General features: G+C 40.1%; 1 protein-coding gene across 5 annotated transcripts in view; it reads right to left on the bottom strand.

Annotated features, from left to right (window-relative positions):
* The window catches only part of CDK5RAP1 (CDK5 regulatory subunit associated protein 1), a 30,802-nt gene that overhangs the window by 7,289 nt on the left and 4,090 nt on the right, over nt 1-19,423 (bottom strand). For all 5 annotated transcript variants that reach the window (XM_036418825.2, XM_045574432.1, XM_045574430.1 and 2 more), the window contains 10 exons: nt 18,796-18,899; nt 17,386-17,420; nt 16,755-16,855; nt 16,305-16,515; nt 12,919-13,039; nt 9,394-9,624; nt 9,059-9,156; nt 8,148-8,203; nt 6,245-6,375; nt 2,926-3,075 (listed from right to left, as the gene is read on the bottom strand). In XM_036418825.2, the coding sequence (XP_036274718.1) occupies nt 2,926-3,075; nt 6,245-6,375; nt 8,148-8,203; nt 9,059-9,156; nt 9,394-9,624; nt 12,919-13,039; nt 16,305-16,515; nt 16,755-16,855; nt 17,386-17,420; nt 18,796-18,899 (1,238 nt within the window). The remainder of the gene's footprint in view (nt 1-2,925; nt 3,076-6,244; nt 6,376-8,147; nt 8,204-9,058; nt 9,157-9,393; nt 9,625-12,918; nt 13,040-16,304; nt 16,516-16,754; nt 16,856-17,385; nt 17,421-18,795; nt 18,900-19,423) is intronic.

Here is a 19,423-nt window from a genome sequence, read left to right as displayed (position 1 = left end):
GGGGGAAAAAGAAAGAAAATATATTTTAAAAAGTAGATGAAAAAACATTTTCTCAGACCAATAAAGTATGAGAGGATTCATTACTAAAAGATCTTCAGTACAAGAAATGTTAAAGGAAGTTTTTCAAGACAAAGGAAATGATAGCAAATGCAAACGTGGATGTACACAAGGGATTAAGAAAAGGGGGGTACATATAAAAAAAAATTCTCATTTAAAAAATTTCTTTAGAAAATAATTGTTCAAACAATATAAATATATTTTGGAATATAAAGTAAAAATATATGACAGCAAGAGCACAAAAGATATGGGGAAAGGACAAAAATACATTACTGTAAGGGTCTTATATTATACAGGTTGAGTGATGCCTTGACTGGGGTTAAAACAACTGGTCAAAAATCCAGCCCAGCTGGAATGGCTCAGTGATTGAGCATCAACCCATGTACCAAGAGGGTGCTGGTTCAATTCCCAGTCAGCGTACATGCCTGGGTTTCGGGATCAATCCCTGGTGAGGGGTATGCAAGAGGCAGCCAATAGATGTTCTTTCTCATCAATATTTCTATCTCTCTCTCCCTTTCCCTTCCTCTTTCAAAAAAAAAAAAATCAATAAAAATGTTTAAAATAATCCAAAGAGCACATAATCTGCCCTTAGAAAATCAAGCTCTGACTTCATGTATCCTTAAATATGACTACTAGTACATGTATTCTTACGTGAACAAAGACACAAGAAGGAGTCCGGTTGGTGTGGCTCAGTGTTTCAGCATCAACCTATGAACCAGAAGATGACGGTTCCTTTCCCAGTCAGGGCACATGCCAAGGTTGTGGGCTCAATCTCCAGTGTGGGGAGTGCAGGAGGCAGCTGATCATAATTATTCTATTTCTTCGAGTATAAAAGGAGGTTAATAACAGCACTACCTCCAACGACTGTAGTGAGACTCCATGTGTTGATGACCATTAAGTGTATATTTCATGTAAGTGCAGATGTAAGTGCTCATGGCAAACACCTTTCGAAGTATTAACCATCTCAGTAGCACCATTCATCAGCCACAGCTGGACCGAATCACTGGAAAATCCCTAACCTAAGCCAAATCGATCAGGTTCCCACTCCTAGAAATTTGAATTGGGGCTGAGACAAAACTTTAGTCTGTGAATAGCTAATAACATGAAAATGCAAGAATTACATGCCAAAACCGGTTTGGCTCAGTGGATAGAGCGTCGGTCTGCGGACTGAAAGGTCCCGGGTTCGATTCTGGTCAAGGGCATGTACAGTGGTTGTGGGTACATCCCCAGTGGGGGTTGTGCAAAAGGCAGTTGGTTGATGTTTCTCTCATCATCGATGTTTCTAACTCTCTATCCCTCTCTCTTTCTCTCTGTAAAAAATCAATAAAATATTTTTTTTAAAAGAATTACAGGACTGCTCTATTCTGCCACACAAAAAGAAGCAGGAAAAGCAGATCTAAGGAGAAAAGAAAGTCTGAGCCTCAAGAGCTTCCCAGGCTAGATAGAGTCCCTTCCAGACACATGACAGTATTCCTGCCCTTGGTCTCCATAAAGTTTTGTACAAAAACAAAAACAAAAAAACCTCTTTTTAGCTTAGCCTGAATGACTTGAACAAATTTCTCACTGTTACTCACTACCAGAGTCCTAACAAACACAAACACCAGGCATTGGTGGCCTTGATGCTGCCATATCCTGAGGGTTGGAGCAGGAGTCTCCTTTCCCAAAGCAGAACTCAGAAAAGGTCACGGAAAGGGCCCTCTCTCTTTTCCCTCCTCTCCACTGGCTGCAGCATGCAGCTTCACAAATGGTCAGGTTCCCAAACTCACCCCTTATCCCATCTGTTTAGTGCTCTCCCTAAATGATGGCAAGGTCCCCAAGCTTGACCACAGAAGCCTACAGAAACCACAAACTTCCTGACATTCAGTACATTTTTAAGAAAGGATTAAAGACAGACAGTAATTTTGATTCTAAAAATACACATATGATACAGCTTCCAGAAAGATGGAGCACACATACTTTTCTCTAATGCTTTCACTTAGTACAAAACCATCCTTCAGAAATGGAGAGATCAAGACATTCTAAGATAAATGAAAACACAGGGAATTGGCTGCCTGAGTGTCTGAAGGAAATTCTCTAAGCCAGAGGTCACCAACCTTTTGGACCTCACAGGACACCAGTGGCCCGAGGACCATCAGTTGGTGACTGCTACATACAGAAAGGAAACAATAAAAGAGATTATTAACTTACTTAATCCTCAAAACAACTTGAGTTGGTACTAATGTTATCCCCATTTCACAAATGAAGAAACCAAGGACCTTTCCCAAGGTCACATAGTTATTAAATGAGAGAAGAGTAACTTAAGTGCTTGCTCTCTTCTTTAGGCTGTTGATTAAGTCTCTATAACCTAAACCCTAACCCAGGAATCAGATCCCAAAGTGTACACTCATATTCACACAAGGAGTCTCACCTGGTACATCAGGAAGGAAAAAAGAACATCTAATTGAGGGGTGGGGATAGTAAGATATGTACACAGATAATAATTTAATAATTTAAAAATTAAAAAAAAGAAATTTGGGAAATTAAAAAAAAAAAAGAACATCTACACAGAAAACTACCGAAAAACACCTAGGCCTATTAAATGAATTCAGCAAGGTCATAGGACACAGATAAACATACAAAACTCAATTATGTCTATATTATAGCAATGAACATACGGACACCTGAAATTAAAAACAACAGCCAATTACAATACCTTAAAAAAACAAAACAGGGAATATGTAGATGTACATCTAACAAAACATATACAGGATCTGTATACTTGACAACTATAAAAACTGTTAAAAGGAATCAAAGAAAATCTAAACAAAAGGGAGTCATACTGATACTGGATACAAAAAACAAAAGGTATGTAGATACATATGGTCTCACCCCCTCCACCAGCACCAGCTGGGTACAACCCACAGAGGTCTTGTTGGCTTTCGTGGCTTCTTCTCGGAAGACAGTGATAAGTTCCTCCAAACGCCTTAATTTTACCTCTTCCAGGACATCATCCTTCAGCCTGTGATATGCCCGGGTCTTCTATGAAAACAATTTTAAAGTGCAAGGTCACCAAGGAGCTATAGAATCCACAGCGGGAGACCATGTTCATTCCACCTGCAAGTTACAGACATGTATACAGGAAACCCAGGCCATGGCCTGAGGGTTCTCTAGTTCTGAGAGCCTTCTAAGAGAAAAAGGTAGTTATGCAGTGGAATCACTGTTTTTGTAAGGCCTACATTTTAAATTTAGCACATAAAAATTACAGACTCAAAACTATTTTCAACATTTTTATAGAATGTCCTAAGAATAAATATTATATTTGTACGTATTCCAAGTTACTTAGTCACATGGTAATAAAGTCACAAGATGCAAAGCAGCCTATAGCAAAACAAATTATTATTTACAGCTGAAATTGGTTTGGCTCAGTGGTAGAGCATTGGTCTGCGGACTGAAAGGTCCCGGATTCAATTCCGGTCAGGGGCATGTACATTGGTTGCGGGCACATCCCCGGTAGGGGGTGTGCAGGAGGCAGCTGGTTGATGTTTCTCTCTCATTGTTTCTGACTCTCTATCTCTCTCCCTTCCTCTCTGTAAAAAATCAATAAAATATATTTTTTTTAAAAACAGCAGAAACCGGTTTGGCTCAGCCGTAGAGCTTCGGTCTGCGGACTGAAAGGTCCCAGGTTCGATTCCGGACAAGGGCATGTACATTGGTTGTAAACACATCCCCAGTAGGGGGTGTGCAAGAGGCAGCTGATAGATGTTTCTCTCTCATCAATGTTTCTATAATAGCTCTCTATCTTTCTCCCTTCCTCTCTGTAAGAAAATCAATAAAATATATTTAAAAATAAAATAAATAAATAATTTTTTAAAAAAACAAATTATTATTTACACAATGGGATATTACACAGCTATTAAAAAATAGTAAGATAATTTTATATATACTGATATGATTGCTCTCCAAAATATACTTTTTTAAAGATTCTTTAAATTGATTTTTAGAGAAAAAGGAAAGGAAGAGGGAGGGAGAGAGGAAGAGAGAGAGAGAGAGAGAGAGAGAGAGAGAGAGAGAGAGAGAGAGAGAGAGAGAGAGACAACGATGTGAGATAGAAACATCAATCAGTTGCCTCCTGTATGCGCCCAAAGTAGGGATCAAGCCCACAACCCAGGCCTATGCCCTGACCAGGAATCAAACTGGCAACCTTTTGGTGCACAGGATGACTCCCAACCGAGTCACACCAGTCAGGGCCCCAAAATATACTCTTAACAGAAATAAACAAGGTACAAATGAACTTTGGGGTACAAAAAAATTCATATAAATATGTTTTAAATACATGAACTATCTCTAGAAGTTTGCAGAAGAAAGTGCTAAGAGCAGTTGCCTTCAGGGAAGGAACTAAAAAACTAGGCAACCTGGGAAGAAGGAAGAATTTCTCACTACATATGATTTTGACCTTTTGAATTTTATACAATGAGCATATATTACCTAATTTTAAAAAAAAAGAAAAGAAAAGAAAATTCATCCTTGGCCAGCCAGTGTGGCTCAATTTGTTGGGCATCATCCCAGGCACCAAAGGTTGCCAGTTCAATTCTAGTCAGGGAACATACAGTGGTTGCGGACTTGATGACCAGTTGGGGGTGTGCAGTAGATGGATGTTTCTCTCTCTCCCTCTTCTTTCCTCTCTCTAAAAATCAATAAACTATTCTTAAAAAAAAAAAAAAAAGAAAGAAAGAAAGAAAAGAAAATGTATCCTTGAAAAGCCTTTACATCATCCAACACCATGGTATGCATGCATTTTTACACACACACACACACACACACACACACACACACAGATCATAACAGTCCTAACTGGTTTGGCTCAGTGGATAGAGCATCAGCCTGCAGACTAACGGGTCCCAGGTATGATTCAGGTTAAGGGCACATGCCTGGGTTGCAGGCTTGATCCCCAGTAGGGGACGAGCAGGCGGTGGCCAATCAATGATTCTCTCTCATCATTGATGTTTCTATCTCTCTTTCCCTCTCCCTTCCTCTCTGAAATCAATAAAGATATATTTTTTTTTAAACCATAATACAGTTGGAGAGCCAATGAGCTAAACAAAAGTATGGAATAAGAGAAAAATAGATACACCAAAGTCAATCAAATCAATCTGCCTTTGAGAGAACTACAAAATCCAGAAAAATATGGAGAATAGGTAGAGAATCCTACAATGTAATTCTCTTACAGGGCTTACTAGATTCTGTCTCATTAACAACTTAACTCTATTATAGACTTTCTTAAGTGCTTTATACATATCATCTTATTTAATCCTCAAAACAACTTGCGTTGGTACTAATGTTATCCCCATTTCACAAATGAAGAAACCAAGGACCTTTCCCAAGGTCACATAGTTATTAAATGAGAGAAGAGTAACTTAAGTGCTTGCTCTCTTCTTTAGGCTGTTGATTAAGTCTCTATAACCTAAACCCTAACCCAGGAATTATATCCCAAATTGTACACTCATATTCAATGCCAATGCCCATAGAATATGCTTCCATAACACACTGAAAACCCATTTCCCAAATCTAACATTATAAAGAATTCCTATGGCATGTTTGTGATTTTCATAGAAAATAAGCAACAGCTCCTTTGAAGCTTCATCCCTGAAATAATTCTGTAAGACATGAATATACACACCAGCCACTGCCTACAGAACATGAGACAGTGGGCTTTTAAATAAATGAGTTAGCTTGACTGATGGCAGCTGAGTTGACAGTGACTAAGGTCACAGGCTCATTCATTCATCAGCCAGCTTTCCTGAGCCCATGGCGACAGAGGCTCCTCAAACTCCAGCCCAAACACAAGGCAAGTTACCCCCAATGTGACTGTGGGGATAAGAAATAACATAGGCAGCCAAAACCAGTTTGGCTCAGTGGATAGAGCATCGGCCGGCGGACTGAAAGGTCCCGGGTTCGATTCCGATCAAGGGCATGTACCTTGGTTGCGGGCACATCCCCAGTGGAGGGTGTGCAAGAGGCAGCTTATTGATGATTCTCTCTCATCGATGTTTCTAACTCTCTATCTCTCTCCCTTCCTCTCTGTACAATATAAATAAAATATATATTTTAAAAAAAAAGAAAGAAAGAAATAACATAGGCAATTCATCCCTACCACCAAGAAAAAGGCAGCATACCAGGACAGTAGTTACTCCCCCATCCCAGAGCTCACCTGCCTCATGCTGTAGGCAAAGAGGAAGCCCATGTTGTACTGAACTTCCCGAAGCAAAGACACTGTCTGAAGGTGATCTTCCTCTGTCTCCCCACAAAAGCCAGCAATGAAATCACTGCTGAGGCTCACGCCTGCGACACACAACAAAGGACAAAGGACAGCTGCTTACTTTCAAGAGAGGCTTTTGGAACTTGTAAGCTACAGAGGAGGGATAGCAATTGTAAGGGCTTTCCTGGAGCTGTTTAGTCCACTTGCAAGTGTAATTAGGTCAACGGGAGCGAGAAGGGAGTGGGCCTGGCTATCTACAGTGTCCCCGAGCCAGAGCCTGGCTTCTCAGGCTACGTTCCCCTCAGCACTAGAAAAGGTAGTTTCACTTCAGCTGAAACCGGTTTGGCTCAATGGATACAGCGTCAGCTTGGGGACTGAAAGGTCCCGGGTTCGATTCCGGTCAAGGGCATGTACCTTGGTTGCAGGCATATCCCCAGTAGGGGGTATGCAAGAGGCAGCTGATCAATGACTCTCTCTCATCGATGTTTCTAACTCTCTATTCCTCTCTCTTCCTCTCTGTACAAAATCAATAAAATATATATTTTTTTTTTAAAAAGAAAGAAAAGGTAGTTTCACTTCAAATGTGGGATTAAGAGCACAGTAGGAGTCCACATTTTCAAATTGGTCCTGCTTTATAAAAACATTGCAGTGCCCCATACAAATACACTTTTGAAGTTAGTTTAACACAATGTTCATTTAAAATAGTAACAATGACTACTATTTACTGAATACTTACTAAGGGCTACACATTCCTATCTACTAGTATTTAACTTAACCTATTTAACTATCCCAAAAATCCAATGAGGTGAGTAGTATTAACTGCATTTTATAGATGAGAAAGCTGCAGCCCAGAGAACTTCCACATTATCCTGTCCCATCAAAATGAAAGTATTTATGCAAAATACAAGTTACAATCATTAGAAATTTGGACAAAATGTCCACATTATCAACCAAATCTAAAGTAAAAGATTACAGAGTAATTTTATTAGAAGAAAAAAAGATAAAGATAAATAGGAAAGGAATAATTTCTAAGTACACATTTTTTAAAAAATATATTTTATTGATTTTTTACACAGAGAAAGGGAGAGGGACAGAGAGCCAGAAACATCGATGAGAGAGAAACATCGACCAGCTGCCTCCTGCACACCCCCAACCGGGGATGTGCCCACAACCAATGCACATGCCCTTGACCGGAATTGAACCTGGGACCCTTCAGTCTGCAGACCGATGCTCTACCACTGAGCCAAACCGGTTTCGGCTAAGTACACATTTTTAAAGATATCAATTGTCCCCAAAACAGAACTAATTCAGACCATATATAACTTTGCCAACTAACAAGAAAAAAACAAGGTCTCTCCCATATGCTCAGAAACACAAAAACTATAGAAAATGAATCTCTTTAGCCTTGAGGTCATAAACTGATCCACATCTCTGAGTATTTCTAGCAAGACCAAAACATTAAAAATCAGAAAGAAATAAGAGAGAGAAAGAGCCCTAGCTGGTGTGACTCAGTTGGTTGGAGCATTATCCCATACACCAAAAGGTCGTGGGTTTGATTTCTGGTCAGGGCACATACCTGGGTTGCAGGTTCGGTCCCCAGTTGGTGTGCATATAAGAGACAACCAATTGATGTTTCTCTCTTATATCAATCTTTCTCTTTCTCTCTCTCCCGCTTCTTTTAAGAAAGAGAGAGAGAGAGAAAAAGAGAGAGAGAGAGAGCGAGAGAGAGACATTAAGAGAAGCAAAATAAGTGTAAAAGGTGTCGCAGGTACTGCCACAGGTGTTGCCTGTATCTGATCTGATTGAGACTGTGGTCACTGTAATGTGCTCAGTAGAATACATTTTTTAAATGTACCTGGAATAGACTCTCTGATGTGATGAATTAACTCCACATAAGCTTCTCTTGAATAGCTGCAATAAAGAACAAAAAGAATCTTCTTTAAATTAATGTTATTAAAAGATAACACTATGAATTACCACATGTAATCACTTCTCACCCACACAGGACAGGACAATCAGTTAAACTATCCAAAAGACCTTATGATCCAAAACTTTACTGTAACCTAATTTAGGGCCTATGAATGTTTAGTTCAAGAACATAAATTATTTTAAATAGCCGTCTGCATTTAACTAATAATGAAGATAGATTAAACATTTCAAAGGACCTAGATGATTTTATATGCCCTCTGGTTCCAAGATTATGGCCAGAGGGATATCAAGGTCACCAAGAACAATTTGGAGGTTGTAAAGGACTTAACAGTGTTGTCAAAGGAGGTTGTCAAAGACTGAACTCAAATCTGCCTGAGAATTCTGACTTTTGCAGGGGGTAAGGGGGCGGGGGGAGTGAAAGGGCCAAATAAATAAATAAATCTCTAAAAATCTTTGCCAATGTCAAAAACACTAGTTCCATACAGCTTGCCATCTGTCACATTCTCCTTTCAGCCTTTTGTCTGCAACATTTATTATTCCCAAAGTAAGTGAACACATCGAGCTATACTAAATTCCAAGACCTAAAAAACTTCAATGTTAAAATCTCAGTGTGCCACATGGTAGGTGCTTAATAAATAATAAAAAATAAAAACATGCTAAGCAAATGAAATGAGTAATCCAGTCCTTAGTCTATACATTCTTAGTGAACAACAGCAAATTACAGTGTCCCTGGGTCTATTCATAGAACAAATATTTATTGAGCAGTTACTATGTGCTGCACTATGCTAGAATTTTAGACACTGTTTGCTCCTAAAGGAGATACTGAAAAGTCTGTACCCCCTCCGCATGGCTTCCAATACACGGCTACTTCCACTCTGGGCTGGCAGGTGGATCTGTTTACAGATGTTGTCTCTCTCATGAATCAGCTGCAGAACCTGGTCAAACAGAACACAGTAAAGGTCATCAAAGTCTCACCAAAGAATCTTACAGAAAGGAATACCATCCCCTCTGTCCTTTGCCAAAGTTAATTTTCAAGTAATTAAGAGGCTAATTAACAGAACTTATGAATTACCCAAATGCTTTGCTTTTGCTCAAACCAGGTTGTGTCTGTTCCAGACACAAATGCTTCGGATACTGATAGCAGTTTGGCACAGTTAACTGCCAACACTTGCCTCATCAGGAAAATCCTTGGGGTGGGGAGAAGTAAAACGAATCCGCATCTCAGGGTCTATTCTGGAGACCTGATCCAGAAGGTGAGCAAAACGAAGGCCCCCTTGCTTGGTTTTATAGTTGGTGGAGAAGCCACGGCTGAGGTTGGTGGACACGGCATTGTTGAACTGCACCTCTGAATTGTCCCGATAACTATTAACATTCTGACCAAGTAGTGTCACTTCTTTCAGCCCCTGAAAAGCGGGAAATAAGTATTTTGGGAGCAATTTAAAATAGTTTGATAGCTTCATGCCATTAAAATTCGCTGTGTCATAATGTTAACTTTAAAAAACAGGATACACTAAAAGCAATGTGGATCCTGGATTGGATCCTGAAAAAGAAAAATGACATTAGTGGGGAAAGTGGCAAAATCAGGAAAAAAGTCTAAAGTTAGTTGGTTAATAGTAATGTACCATATTTGGTACATTTTAGTTTTGACAAATGTACCAAAGTTAAATAAGATGTTAACATTTAGAGGTAACTCTACCTTTGCAACTTTTGTATAAATTTAAAGTTATTCCAAAACTTTATTTTAAAAAGTTTATTAAAACAAAGCAGGATATAACACTAAGTAAAATGCACACACATATAAAAAGGCATAACAATCAAATACAAAGAGTTACAGGACAATTAAGAAAATCTGAGTATGAGTGGGCTAGGATTAAGATGATACTTAGCAATTTTGTTAATCTCATTAGAAGAATTAATGGTAATAAAAATTTCCTTATTTTTTAGAGATGTATTAACTTAAGAATGAAATATTATTCTACTCTTTGAAATACTTTATCAACAACAACAAAAATAGGCAAGGCAATTATGGCAAAATGTAACCATTACTGCATTTAAGTGAGCCCTGGCCAGGTGACTGTTTGTTGGAGCCTCATCCCATGCATCGAAAGGCTGTGGGTTTGGCCAGGGCTCACTTAAATACCTAGGTTTCAGGTTCAATCCCCGTTCGGGTGGCAAACAGGAGGCAAATGATCTGTTTCTCTCTCACATTGATGTTTTTCTCTCTTTCTCCCCTTCCTCTCTCCCTAAAATCAATGAGAACATATTCTCAGGTGAGGAATTTTTTTTAATAAAATTACATTTAAAAATTTAAGTGACGGTTAGCTAGGGAAAGGGGTCATGACAGTATTCTCTCTTTCCTGTGTATTTAATTTTTTTTCAGATAAAAAGATAATAAAGAGGCTTAAAAAAAGGCTGCTTACTTAAATGCCTTTCAATCAATAACCATTGTTTGAATGAATAAACAACATTCTGTTAAAGGGAAATATTCTATTCTCTTTGTAACTGTAATCTAAAAAATCTAAATGAAAGAAACATCTTTTAAAAAGTTACTCTAGGCCTGGACGGTTTGGTTCAGTGGTTAGAGCAACAGCCCAAGGACCAAGGGGTCTTGGGTTCGATTCTCGGTCAAGAGCACATGTCTCAGTTACAGGTTTGATCCCCTGCCAGGGCATGTCAGGGAGACAACCAATTGATGTCTCTCTCTCTCCCTCTCTCCCCATCATCCCTTTCACTCTCTCTCTAAAAATAAATAAATAAATAAATAAATAAATAAATAAATAAATAAGAAAAATATCCTCAGGTGTGAATTAAAAAAAACAACACTCGTCGAAACCAGTTTGGCTCAGCGGATAGAGCGTCAGACTGCGGACTGAAGGGTCCCAGGTTCAATTCTGGTCAAGGGCACATACATTGGTTTCGGGCACATCCCCAATTGGGGGTGTGCAGGAGGCAGTTGATCGATGTTTCTGGCTCTCTATCCCTCTCCCTTCCTCTCTGTAAAAAAATCAATAAAATATATTTTTTTAAAAACACTCTATAAGTAAAATAAATAAGTGATCAACAGATCCTTTAAAACATAACGCAGAATTCATGGTTTTCCACAAGTTAGTGAGCTTTGAGTTCACTAAGTTCACTTTAATGTTAAGTCCCTTTTGTTATATGCTAATACCTTAGAAAGGCTAGGGAGGCCGAAACCGGTTTGGCTCAGTGGATAGAGCGTCGGCTTGGGGACTGAAGGGTCCTGGGTTCGATTCCGGTCAAGGGCATGTGCCTTGGTTGCTGGCACATCCCCGGTAGGGGGTGTGCAAGAGGCAGCTGATCGATGACTCTCTTTCATCGATGTTTCTAACTCTCTATCTCTCTCCCTTCCTCTCTGTACAAAAATCAATAAAATATATTTAAAAAAAAAAAAATAAAGGCTAGGGAGTTTTTGTCATCACCTCAGTTTACTTAAACAGAATTTCGCTATCTTGAGAGAGTGAGTTTGGTAGTGTGGAGTAGATGGGAGAGGAGAGGAAGGAGACAACTTCAGACCAGGAAGCACTTGTAGAGGTAGTGTATGGGGAACACCTTACAGTACCTGTGTGAGCAGTCAGAGAACAAACCACGAAAACTGAGAATTTGGGGAAGGGGGGAAAAAAAGAGAACACTGCCAGAGAGTAAGAAAGAAGGCAAACTGCTGACTTAGAACTGAAGGAGGGGCTAGCCTCCCTTGTCCTGAACCAACCAAGTCGGGAAACAGAGGCTCTCCAGCAGAAGAAAAACTCCACTTCCCACCTACCGTCCTATTCTGCACAGCTGGGAGGCGTGGGCCTAGGGCTGAGGAGGGACCTCTTCAAGGGCTGAGGGATCAGCTCCCAACAGGAGGAAGGAAGTGGGATCTTCCATCTAGCCTCTGACCTGATTCACTAGCCTCATCTATTCTCTGCAAGCTGGCCCAGTGGTAAAATGAACAAAAGATATGGGAGGTTTCCATAGGATAGACAAATCAAAAAATCATTCTGTAAAAAATTAATATGTGCCAGGTAGTTTAAAAACATCTAAACTACCGCCGAAACCGGTTTGGCTCAATGGATAGAGCGTCGGCTTGGGGACTGAAGGGACCTGGGTTCGATTCCGGTGAAGGGCATGTACCTTTGTTGCGGGCATATCCCCAGTGGGGGGTGTGCAAGAGGCAGATGATCGATGACTCTCTCTCATCGATGTTTCTACCTCTCTATCTCTCTCCCTTCCTCTCTGTACAAAAACAATAAAATATATTAAAAAAAGAAAGAAAAAAAAAACATCTAAACTACCATATCCTTCCAGTAGCAATCCTTCCAATAATCTGGCAAGAAAGGTATTATTTTATTCTTTTTCAGAGATGGGGAAACTGTTTCAAAGAAGGTAGTTAAATGACCAGTGCCTGGGCACCAAGCCAGAGAACGGTGGAGTCAGAATTCATACTTAATCATCTGATTCTAAACTCATGCTCTCATACTCTCTCCAGTCTTTTATGTTGACTCCTAAGAAAATTGACAGTGGATCTGCCTATAATTTGTGGCATCAAACCAAAGATGCACACCCATGTATTCTCTCTGGCCAGGTACGGCTTTAAACTTGTACAGCTTAAAAATAGCACAGGCTGGGAAACTAGAAAGTTGTCCTCATCCTTCCATACACACACTCTCAGGAAGGAAGTCTGGAGAACTTTTCACCTGCTCGGAAAGCTTCCTCACTTCCTCTAGAATGGAGGCGACAGGCCGGCTCCTCTCCCGGCCTCGTGTGAAGGGAACAATGCAGTAGCTGCACATGTTGTCACAGCCTCTCATGATAGACCTGGCGGGGAAGGAACAGAACTTAGTAACAGCAGCAGAATGCCTTGGTCCAACCCAAGGAGCAGGTCATAATTTCCTTGGTTATTATCCTTTGGCTCTAAATTCTCTTGACAATGTACTCACACTGGACCAATATGAGATCTAAGAAAAACTAAGGCAGACATTTTTTTATCTTTAAAAACTATTCTTTAGCCGAAACCAGTTTGGCTCAGTGGATAGAGTGTCGGTCTGCAGACTGAAGGGTCCCAGGTTCGATTCCGGTCAAAGGCATGTACCTTGGTTGTGGGCACATCCCCGATAGGGGGTGTGCAGGAGGCAGCTGATGGATGTTCTTCTCTCATCGATGTTTCTAACTATCTCTCTCCCTTCCTCTCTGTAAAAAAAAAAAAAAAATCAATAAAATATATTTTAAAAAATAAAACCTGTTCTTTAACCCCAGGATATAAACCAAACCATAACTGGCGGATATAGTGATTACCCTGAGGGACCAATGGTGAAGGAATGGGTGAAGACATACCACATTTGGGCTTGCCACTGTTTATATTTATGTTTATATTGTTTGAACTTTCCACTTCTAGACCAGAAAAATAAATAAATACTATAAAGTGTATATAAGGAGCAGAGACATTGGGTTGAAAACACAGAGGTCTGCAGCCCCGGCCAGGTAGCTCAGTTGGTTGGACCATCATCCCGTACAACAAAAGGTTGCAGGTTCAATCCCCAGTCAGGGCGAGTGTGGGAAGCAGCCAATCAATGTTTCTCTCCTCTCTCTCAAAAAAAAAAATAAATAAATAAAAATAAATAAATAAATAAATAAATAAAAACATATCCTTGGGTGAGGATTAAAAATAAAATAAAACACAGGGGTCTGCATTTCTCACATTCCTGGTCCAAATGCTAGGTATCTAAGTTAAGTCATTTTCTTTCATTTGCATCCTGTATAATGAAAGCCTCAATTGATTGTAAGGAAATAATTAGTAGTATGTATCAAAGATGTTCATTGAAGAATTGTTAAATAAATGTTAGTGATTATTTTTATTAAGCATTCTAACAATGGAGTATTGTTTAGCCATTAAAATGAAAATGGTTTGCCAAAACCTGTTTGGCTCGGTTGATGGAGCTTCGGCCTGCGGACTGAGGGGTCCTGGGTTTGGTTCCAGTCAACGGCATGTACCTCAGTTGTGGGCACATGCCCAGTGGGAGGTGTGCAGGAGGCGGCTGGTCGATGATTCTCTCTTATCAATGTTTCTAGCTCTCTATCCCTCTCCCTTTTTCTCTGTGAAGAATAAAATATTTTTTTTTTAATGAAAATGGTTGGTAAACTTTTTCTGCAAAAAAGTATTTAGTAAATATTTTAGGCTTTGCAGACCATACAATCTCTGCCACATACTCAATTCTGCTGTTACAGTGGTGAAAGCAGCCGCACACCAAATGGGCACAGCTGTTATTTCAATAAAACTTTATTTATTAAACAGGTTGTAAGTCAATTTGCCAATCTCTGTTAGAGAAAATATGACATGAGAAATGTTCACCACTTTAAATAACAAAAGGTTATAAAACCACCCGGCAGGCATGGCTCAGTGTTTGAGCATAGACCTAACCAGGTGGCCACGATTCGATTCCCCGTCAGGGCATATGCCTGGGTTTTGGGTTTGATCCCCAGTGTGGGGCATGCAGGAAGCAGCCAATCAATGATTCTTTCTAATCATTGATGTTTCTCTCTCTCCCTCTTCTTTCCTCTCTGAAATCAATAAAAATATATTTTTTTAAGTTATAAAACCAATTATACAAAGAGCCATTTTTTTTTATGAACAAACACATAAGCAAAGCATATACACATAAGCACAAAGGACAAGAGAGCAATGATATACATTAAAATGATAATAGTGTTTATCATTAGGTAGTAGAGGTAGTAATTCTTACTTTCTTCTTTATGTTTTTCTCTTTTCCACATTTTCTTCAACAAATATATACTATTTTGTCAATTACTCTTTTTAACTTTAAAGATCAGAAAAGAGAAAAAAAATCAGGAAAGCCTATGTGATAAAATAAAGTATAGAAGGGAGGATAGGAAAGACCTCATTTTATGTATATGAATACATATTTGAAAAACACTTCTCACTGTATCTGGTTTGACTCAGTTGATAGTCAGCCTGCAGACTGAAGGGTCCTGGGTAAGATTCTGGTCAGCAGCACCTACTGGTTTCAGCTTGATCTCCACCCCTGGTTGCGCAATATGAAGGAGGCAACCAATCGATGTGTCTCTCTCCCTCCTTTCCACTCTCTAAAAAAATCAATGCAAAAATATCCTCAGATGAAAATTAAAAATTTAAAAAAAAAAACACTTCTCAAAGAATTATACAAGAAACTACTAGCATGCCACCTCTGCAATGTGGTCTAGGAGACGGGGAGATGAAAGGTAAGAGGAAATACTATACATCATTTTCTGTCTTTTATACTGTGTATGTGCATTACATTTTTTTTTTAAGTTTTCATTCATTTTTTTAGACAGAGAAAGGGAGAGGGAGAGAGAGAAACAATGATTGGCTGCCTACTGCACACCTCCTACTGGGAATCAAGCTTGCAACCTGGGCATGTGCCCTGACCGGAAATTGAACCAGCGACCTCTTAGTGCATGGGATGACACTCAACCAATTGGGTCACACCATCCAGAGCTTAAGTTTTTTTTAATGTAATAACATTAACATGTTATTTCTATTTTTTATCCTCACCCAAGGATATTTTCCCATTGATTTTTTTTTTTTTTAGAAAGAATGGAAGAGAGAGGGAACAATAGAGAGAAACATCGATGTGACAGAAACACACTGATTGATTGCTTCTTGCACAAACCCCAATCAGGTCCTGTGCCAGAGAGGAGCCTGCAACCAAGGTACATGATCTTGACAGGAATCAAACCTGGGACCCTTTGGTCCACAAGGCGATGCTCTATTCACTGAGCCAAACTGGCTAGGACAACATGTTATTTTTAAAGTGAGAAAGAAGCCAAAACCGGTTTGGCTCAGTGGATAGAGCATCGGCCTGCGGACTGAAAGGTCCCGGGTTCGATTCCAGTCAAGGGCATGTACCTTGGTTGCGGGCACATCCCTGGTAGGGGGTGTGCAAGCGGCAGCTGCTCGATGGCCCTCTCTCATCGATGTTTCTAACTCTCTATCCCTCTCTCTTCCTCTTTGTAAAAAATCAATAAAATATAAAATAAATAAATAAAGTGAGAAAGAAGTGTACTCGTATCTTGGTCAATGACTCACACAAAAGCAGAAGTAGCACTGGGGCTCGTCTGGACTGGCATGACATCAGCATAGGTCTCATCCAGAGAAAGCAGCACATTGGCGGCTTGCTGGCCTGACTCAGCAACAGTCAGCAGCCGAGGAAGGTCCCGATAGGCATCTGGGCCAGCCAAAATATCCACCATTTTCTCCCTATTGAGGATCTCCTCCTTCAGTCTCTCAGCCATGCAACCTGGGAGGGAAAAGAAATAAGCCACCTGTTCCCAAATTCACTGGGTCTCCTGGCTTCTCACTACACATTATCTCCAGCTGGATTAGAGGCCAGGGCACAGACATTAAGTACAAGAGTTGCATGAGGTATATAAGATTTCTTCACACACTGGGAATCTGGCCTCTAAGAGAAACCCTAGTACATAAAGCCACATGGAGCCCAAGTCTCAAAACCCACAAAATCTGCAAATTGCCGGATACCTAGAATCCCAATCTTCAGAGGTCCTCGGGAGCGGAGCCGTTTTGTCTTCAGGGCTTTAAGCTGATGCAAACGATTCCAGATGGTTTGTTCAGCCTTCTCCCTACAGAGACCAAGAGGTAGACTTAAGTCTGCAAATACCGTAAACTACATAGAAATCTAAAAGAGGAGGACAATGGGAATAAAATAAAAACCTTCAACACTTTAAATTAGGGGTGTCGAACTCAATCAGAGAAGGGGCCAAAATCTAAAATCCAGCCTAAATCGCGGGCCGAATGGTTTACTGAACAGTCATAAACTGTCATTGTGACGGAAACGCAGCGGAGTGCAGTGATGACAGCGCGGTGCGGGCCACATTGCAAGGCCTGGCGGGACGGATCTGGCCCGCGGGCCTTGTGTTTGACACGTGTGCACTAAGGGCTAAGGATATCCAACTGCCAGCTGAGGCCCGTTCCCCGAGGGGCACAGGTCTAAACCATCAGTCAGACATCTCCCAAGGGCTCCCGGACTGCAAGAGGGAGCAGGCCAGGCTGAGGGACTCCCCTTATCCCTCCAGAGTGCATGAATTTTGTGCACCCGGCCTCTCTTTATTATAAGATATATTCACTCTATAGGGAAAGAACAAATTCCCACCTGATAGAGCAAGTGACAAGGAGGATCACATCAGCCTGAGGAAAGAGCAAGAGGAAAAAAGAAAATTATGAAATTGGCCTTGTAGAATCACTGCCCACGACCTTTTTTTTTTTTTTTTTTTTTTGCTTATAAATTTTTATGCAAAATATACTTTTAAAGAAATGTAAAAATCTGAGTACTTCATCATCAGTGAAAATGAACTCCCATTAACAGATACCCAGTTTCTGTATTTGTTGATAAAAAAGGTTTGGAATTAGATAATGGTCATGGTTATACAACATGGTGAATATTATTAATGGTACTGCATTATACATTTAAAAATAGTTCATGTATGCAAAAGTCAATTCACTACATTATACACCTGAAACTATTCTAATACTGCATGCCAACTATACTTTAAATATTTTAAATGTTATCTTTTTTAAAAAAAAAAGAAAAAAAGAAAATGAACTAGTAATGCCATGATAACAGAGCTTATTAAGAAACCAAAATCTGCCGAAGCCGGTTTGGCTCAGTGGTAGAGCGTCGGTCTGCAGACTGAAAGGTCCCGGGTTCGATTCCGGTCAAGGGCATGTACATTGGTTGCGGGCACATCCCAGTACGGGGTGTGAGGGAGGCAGCTGGTCGATATTTCTCTCTCATCGACGTTTCTAACTCTCTATCCCTCTCCCTTCCTCTCTGTAAAAAATCAATAAAATATATTTTTTTTAAAAAGAAACCAAAATCTGCCCTACCCAGTTTGGCTCCATGGATAGAGCATCAGCCTGCGGACACAAGGGTCCCAGGTTTGATTTTGTTCAAGGGCAGAGGCCAGGGTTGCGGGCTCGATCCCAGCCAATCAATGATTCCCTCTCATCATTGATGTTTTTATCTCTCTCTTCCTCTCCCTTCCTCTCTGAAATCAATAAAAAAAAATTTTTTTTAAAGCCAAAATCTAGCAACTTCCAAAATGTTAGGTTAAAGATTTAACTGAAATCCATATGTTTTGACATGGTATTAGATCTCATTTTCCACATATTAGACAAATATCTTTTATTGTGGAAATACATTACATTTACCATTTTAACCAGTTTTAAGTGTACAGTTCAGTAGCATTAAATACATCCACCTTGTTATGCAATTATTGCCATCAACCTTCCAGAACTAAAACTCCATACTTATTACACACTATTCCCAGCCCTGCCCCTGCAGTCTATTTTTAACTTAGTTCCTTGCTTGAAAGTGAGCATCACCATAAAATTTTAAAAAATAATGAAACAAATGTAGACCTTAGTCCCATTCTACATACTTTACTCAAAAGAACTCACTCTCACCAGGCCATACCCTGTTCCTGAAACTGCATCTACAAATTGGCACAAATGTAGAGTTTAGCATAGATCCAGGAAACAGGGAAACAGGCAATACGTGTACCTCTTGGAGATTACTGGTCCGCAGGTAGCCACTCTTCTGTAAGATGGACCAGGCTATCTCTGTGTCATTCACATTCATCTGGCAGCCATAGGTCTCAAGGTAGACTGCAATGAGAGGGAGAGTCCATGGTAGGCAGACAAAAAGTGATCATATGTCTCAAAAGTCTCCTTCCCAAATGTCCCAGAAATATTTGACACAACTGGTTATCCATTAAGTTCTCTGTTGCCTCAATTCTAAGACACCATTAATTACCAGATGTATCACCAAATTAATGACAGCTTTTCAGAACAAAAGAAATATTACATTATATACACACATCAAATATAAGCCATGTCACTTAAAATATGGGGAAAACATGCACCTAAGCATCAGGAAATCTACCTATATATATAAAAGCCTAAGTAACCATTCAACCGGTAGCTATGACGCGCACTGACCACCAGGGAGCAGACGCTCAACACACAGGCATGGAAACATGGAACAGACTGATGAATCTCAGAGGGAAGGGGGGAGGGTAGGAAGAGATTAACCAAAGATCTTATATGAGGCCCGGTTCACGGATTCATGCACTGGTGGAGTCCCTTAGCCTGGCCTGCTGGGATCAGGCCGAAACCAGCAATCTGACATC

The sequence above is a fragment of the Pipistrellus kuhlii genome, unplaced genomic scaffold (assembly GCF_014108245.1).
Source record: "Pipistrellus kuhlii isolate mPipKuh1 unplaced genomic scaffold, mPipKuh1.p scaffold_m20_p_6, whole genome shotgun sequence".
NCBI lineage: Eukaryota > Metazoa > Chordata > Mammalia > Chiroptera > Vespertilionidae > Pipistrellus > Pipistrellus kuhlii.
The sequence above is the reverse complement of the archived record's forward strand: the minus strand, read 5'-3'. Positions and strand labels throughout refer to the sequence as shown.